A 1,253-nucleotide genomic window follows, 5' to 3' on the forward strand; every position below is an offset into this window, starting at 1 on the left:
ATTTATATATATATATATATATATATATATATGTATATATATATACTGTATTTATATAGTAATTATATAATCGTTTTCAATATTTCTGTTATTACACCCTTCATAAGCATAAGAGACTAATTTAAAAAATATTTAAATATCCTACTGACCCCAAACTAGAAGTGTATATTGACTATAAAAATGAACATGACCTTTCAAAGATTATATTAATTTCCATGACCTTTCCAGGCCTAATAATTATACTTAAGAGACATCCATGTGGACATTAATGAATATTCTGAAGAATTTCACTACTGATGTAGCAATGATCGAAATTACAAGATAAAAACAAAAAAAACACTGTCTAAAAATAAAAAAGCTTAAAAACTGGACATGTAGGAATCTCTAATGTGGCGTGTCAAACAGGTTCTTACCAGATGTCTTCTCCAGAGATATTGCCTGCGCATTACTAGCGTCTTTACTATAAGCATACACGGTACACAGGCGAGAGCTGTAATAACTAGCAGACACTGAATTACAACCTACAGAGACAGAGAAAAAGAAAGAAGCATTAGTTTTAAATGTCAAGTTGTCTCATTTGCCACATATACTGTTGAATTAATTCACACGATATTGGTGTGCGTACCTGTCCCGTGTAAAATGGCTTGTTGGTGGGATCGTTGTAACTGAAGAGGCACATGTTGATGAAGGCTATTAGAAGACTGGGGGCTTCTTTTGAGCTCTTGGCATCATATGCCAACCATTTGTAAAAAATGAGCAGCACCAGGTAGCCAAACAGACTGACCATGAAGATGATCTCAGGAATAAAACCCAGGTAGATGTTTAGAGGTTTTTTGAAGTACCTTCACACGTAGACAAACAGACTTAAATAAGCATTAAATCCTGATACAGATCTATTTAGAGTAACAACAGACAAGTGCGTACAGGTGATTGAAAAGACTGAGAGTAACTCCAAACGTCATGTGGATGACTCCTAGAACTATCGACATCTTCATCTTGAAGGAGTTCAGAAAGGTCAGCTTATTGGTGGCAATGTTCCAGATCTGTAAGAGGAGAAAGGAAAACAGCTCTTAAAGGGCTGAAGTTAGACTATCTTTGCCACAGAACTGTTTAGATGTTTTTACTAGGTGCTTACTGGGTCAATGCCAATTGGATAGGGTCCACTAAACACTTTTGGCACAGCAGGGTCGAGCTGTAATATGTGGTTATCCTTCAGTGTCGTAGGCCTGAAAGAGTTAATGGAAAATCAGTGT

General features: G+C 35.9%; 1 protein-coding gene across 1 annotated transcript; it reads right to left on the bottom strand.

Annotated features, from left to right (window-relative positions):
• Positions 1-403: 403 nt before the first annotated feature.
• Positions 404-1,221, bottom strand: LOC107736174 (V-type proton ATPase 116 kDa subunit a-like; the record flags this gene model as incomplete). Its single annotated transcript, XM_016547655.1, has 4 exons — positions 1,136-1,221; positions 925-1,043; positions 626-842; positions 404-521 (listed from the first exon to the last, which is right to left on the bottom strand). Coding segments are annotated over exons 2-4 (406 nt in total), but the record flags the coding sequence as incomplete, so codon positions are not given.
• Positions 1,222-1,253: the final 32 nt, after the last annotated feature.

This window comes from Sinocyclocheilus rhinocerous, unplaced genomic scaffold, assembly GCF_001515625.1.
Source record: "Sinocyclocheilus rhinocerous isolate Xijiao unplaced genomic scaffold, SAMN03320098_v1.1 C36530634, whole genome shotgun sequence".
In the NCBI taxonomy this organism is placed as follows: Eukaryota; Metazoa; Chordata; class Actinopteri; order Cypriniformes; family Cyprinidae; genus Sinocyclocheilus; species Sinocyclocheilus rhinocerous.